Raw genomic sequence first — 3,833 nt, 5'->3', positions numbered from 1 at the left:
TCAGGGCGGAGGGCAGCCTCAATTTCCCTGCAGATAGCAGGAAAAGAGGCTCACCTTCAAAAGCCCTATGGCCTGGGGGGGGGTTCTCCCTGACCCCCCGTGGAGGTGCCGATCCAGCGGCACCCCTCCCCTCTGCAGTTGTGCGGTGCGCCTTCCCGGAGCATCGGGAAAGGCGTCCGCCATTGTTGTGCCATAGACCCCGCCTCCCAAGTGTTTATGCATTCTATCTGGGTTATGACCACTAACCCATCCTTGTACTAATAAACAATTTTGATCAGTGGGGTACCGCAGTGGGGTAAGCAGTGGGGTACCGCAGGGATCAGTACTTGGTCCACTGCTTTTTAACTTGTTCATTAATGATTTGGAGATGGGAGTAAGCAGTGAAGTGGCTAAATTTGCGGATGATACAAAGTTGTTCAGGGTGGTGAAAACCAGTGAGGATTGTGAGGCACTCCAAGGGGATCTGTCAAGGATGGGCGAGTGGGCGTCAACATGGCAAATGGGGTTCAATGTGGCCAAGTGCAAGGTGATGCACATTGGAGCCAAAAATCCTAAATATAAATACACATTGATGGGGTCTGAACTGGCAGAGACTGAGCAAGAGAGAGATCTTGGAGTTGTAGTGGATAACTCACTGAAAATGTCGAGACAGTGTGTGACTGCAATAAAGAAGGCCAATGCTATGCTGGGGATTATTAGGAAGGGTATTGAAAACAGATCAGCCAATATAATAATGCCCCTATATAAATCAATGGTGAGACCTCATTTGGAATACTGTGTGCAGTTCTGGGCACCACACCTTAAAAAGGATATTATAGCTTTGGAAAAAGTGCAGAAAAGGGCAACTCGAATGATAAAAGGGTTGGAACACTTTCCCTATGAGGAAAGGTTAAAGCGCTTAGGGCTCTTTAGCTTGGAGAAAAGACGACTGAGGGGTGACATGATCGAGGTTTATAAGATTATGCATGGGAAAGAGCAGGTAAAGAAAGAGGTACTTTTCTCCCTTTCTCACAATACAAGAACTCGTGGGCACTCCATGAAACTGCAGAGCGGTCGGGTTAGAACGGATAAAAGGAAGTACTTCTTCACCCAAAGAGTGATTAACACATGGAATTCACTGCTACAGGAAGTGGTGGGTGCTACAAGCATGGACGGCTTCAAAAGGGAATTAGATAAGCATATGGAGCAGAGGTCCATCAGTGGCTATTAGCCACAAGGTATAGCTAGGGGCTCTGGGGCAAGTGATGCTCTGTCTTCTTAGTGCTTGGGGGGGGGGTCAACAGTGGGAGGGCTTCTAATGTCCTGACCCCACTTCTGGACCTCCTGATGGCACTGGTATTTCTGGCCACTGTGTGACACAGAGTGTTGGACTGGATGGGCCTTTGGCCTGATGCAACATTGGCGTCTCTTATGTTCTTATATATAGTTGTGAACTGTTAATAGTTTTCCCTTGGTGGGTGTTACTTGGGGCAGTGAATGTAGTGATGGCTGCAGACAGAGATGGTTTAAAAAGGGGATTAACCAGATTCATGGGGGTTAGAACCAATGCTCCCTCTAAACTGTGGAGTCTTGTGAGCAAAAATTCTACTTTGTGAGCTCCTGGCCTTAAAGTTGTGAGCCAGCGATTGGGCTGCTGCATAACTTAGTCTGCTCTGGAGCCCTCCTTCCTGAGTGGAGACAAAAATGGGTGAGCCGGTGGCTAAAAAAACTGTCAGCTAGCTCACACTAACTCATCTTAGAGGGAACACTGGTTAGAACGATCAATAGCTATTAAAGGGAACCTCCACAGATAACATAATCCTCTGAATAACAGTACCAGGAGGCAGTATCAGGAGAAGGCCTCAGCCTATATGCTCTGTTGTTGGCCCCCCAGAGGAACTGGTTGGCCAGTGTACGAGACAGGATGCAAGGCTAGATGGACCACTGGTTTGATCCAGCAGGACTTCTTTCATTCTTAAGTTAACATAAAAAGTTGCAGAAGCACAATTCCCACATCCTACTATGGACCTCAGACTTCACTCATGCAGTTCCTGGGCATCCCTTGGCCCCAGGAAAAACAGAAATCCTTTCTGGCAGCAGAAGAGTTCCAAAGGATCCAAGCTCTGTAATACAGCACAGGTACCAGTTATATTGTAACTCAGAAAACAGCAGCACACTAATAAACAACATTCCCAATTTATTAGAGACATATGTAGAAGACCATTAATAGAATCAGAAGACTAAAATGTGAGCATGGTTAAAAAAAAAAGGAGCTTATGACTAAACTCCCCATATTCACCACATCCCTACAAGCCACCATCCTGTATTTTGTACACTAGAGACAGTAGGAGCCCCAGGCACAGACGGGTGACTCTACATGAGCAGCCACTGATACAGAGTACAGGAGATCCTTCAAGACTAGGCAGCTGCTTAGTCTCTGGCACAGCAGCATGTTCAGATCAGCTAGCATTCCATTTCTGGCACTCAAGGATTTAAACCCCAAATGATGGAAAGAGACACCATCAGGATTTCTGGATTTACAGGATTTATTACAGAGCGTAATGGGTAGTGAATAGCAGAAACTTCCAGACGATGAATTTCTCTTTTTAATATCTCCTCCGCCAAAGAGATCACCCTGAAGAAAATCAAATCAACAGGATTGAAGTGTCAGTTTTGACAGGAGAATTGGTCAAAACTGGCAGTGTTTGTTTAATGGAAGAGCTTAACACTAGTGAACAGGAGATGGGGCCCCTTTGCCGCCGCCCCCCCACAACTGAAGGTGCTGCTTCTTTCAATAACCTCTACTCATTTGCAGAACCTTTCAACTCATTGAAAACCAAAATGTAGTATGATATCCATAATGGGAAATAATGCCTCTTAGCTATTCTAATCTGCTCCTCAAAGCAAGCCCCAGATTGTCCTGGGAAATGAATCAGGAACAAAACTAAACAAAAACAAAAGAAAACAAAAAACCACCAGCAGAGAAGCAACGAAAAGAACTGGTGAGGAGGATCATTCTTTTTAAATACAGCTCCTTGCCCTGCTGGATAGAGGCCATTGCTTGGTGACTCATGTCAGGGGTTAAGATGGAAATGAAGAAATGGGAAACTAAATGGCAAGGAACACACAGTCCAGTCCAGTGGGTTCTATTTATCCTTTTTAGTCTCTCCATTGAGCAGCTCCGTTGAAGTAGGTTGCTCCTCAGAGATCTCTTCACTCTGCTTAGGTGTTTTCTTGGCTCTCTGGTACAACTCGTTCAGGTTGAACTCCCGAATCACATTCTCCTGTGGCAGACACAAACCAGCATTGCTTAGTGGGAGTCTCATATCCTCCGCATGTTAGTCCAATTCTCACATCCTTGTCTGGAAAGGCCGTAGCTTAGAAGTAGAGCATCTGCTGTACATGGAGGTGGTCACCCAGTTTACTGTGTCTCGTTCTCCCTTTAGATAGTTACAAGATACTATATGGTATGTGCCCATATCTAAAGACCCTACAGATCATATTTCTTATATCATTACAACAGCTGCCAATGAGGCCCCAGTTATGAGACACATAGGTAAGTCCACCTTGAAAATTTTAATTAATCTACATTCCCAAGTTCTGGTCTGGTACATCCTTATTCTATTAGCCAGAGGTTTTTTTCCTGTGCGGATACTTCTTTCCACCAACAGGGGGCTCACTCTCCCCCAACAACTTTTCCTACATAGTCAGACGACTTCCTGGGTTTGTAGAAAAACCCAAAAACTAAAAAAATCCCTTCAGGGACAGCTGAATTCCCCCCAAAACCTTTTGAAATGGCCTCTGCGGGGATCTAACTCCAGACATCAATGGTGAGAGAGTAGCATGTTTGGGGG

General features: G+C 45.6%; 1 protein-coding gene across 1 annotated transcript in view; it reads right to left on the bottom strand.

Moving 5' to 3' along the window:
* Positions 1-2,214: 2,214 nt before the first annotated feature.
* The window catches only part of TMX2 (thioredoxin-related transmembrane protein 2), a 14,770-nt gene continuing 13,151 nt past the window's right edge, over positions 2,215-3,833 (bottom strand). Inside the window, exon 8 of the mRNA XM_015409528.1 lies at positions 2,215-3,263. Within this exon, the coding sequence (XP_015265014.1) occupies positions 3,126-3,263 (138 nt within the window). The 3' untranslated portion in view covers positions 2,215-3,125. The remainder of the gene's footprint in view (positions 3,264-3,833) is intronic.

The sequence above is a fragment of the Gekko japonicus genome, unplaced genomic scaffold (genome assembly GCF_001447785.1).
Source record: "Gekko japonicus isolate JY-2015 unplaced genomic scaffold, Gekko_japonicus_V1.1 scaffold1169, whole genome shotgun sequence".
In the NCBI taxonomy this organism is placed as follows: Eukaryota; Metazoa; Chordata; class Lepidosauria; order Squamata; family Gekkonidae; genus Gekko; species Gekko japonicus.
This window is presented reverse-complemented; position numbering and strand designations above follow the sequence as displayed.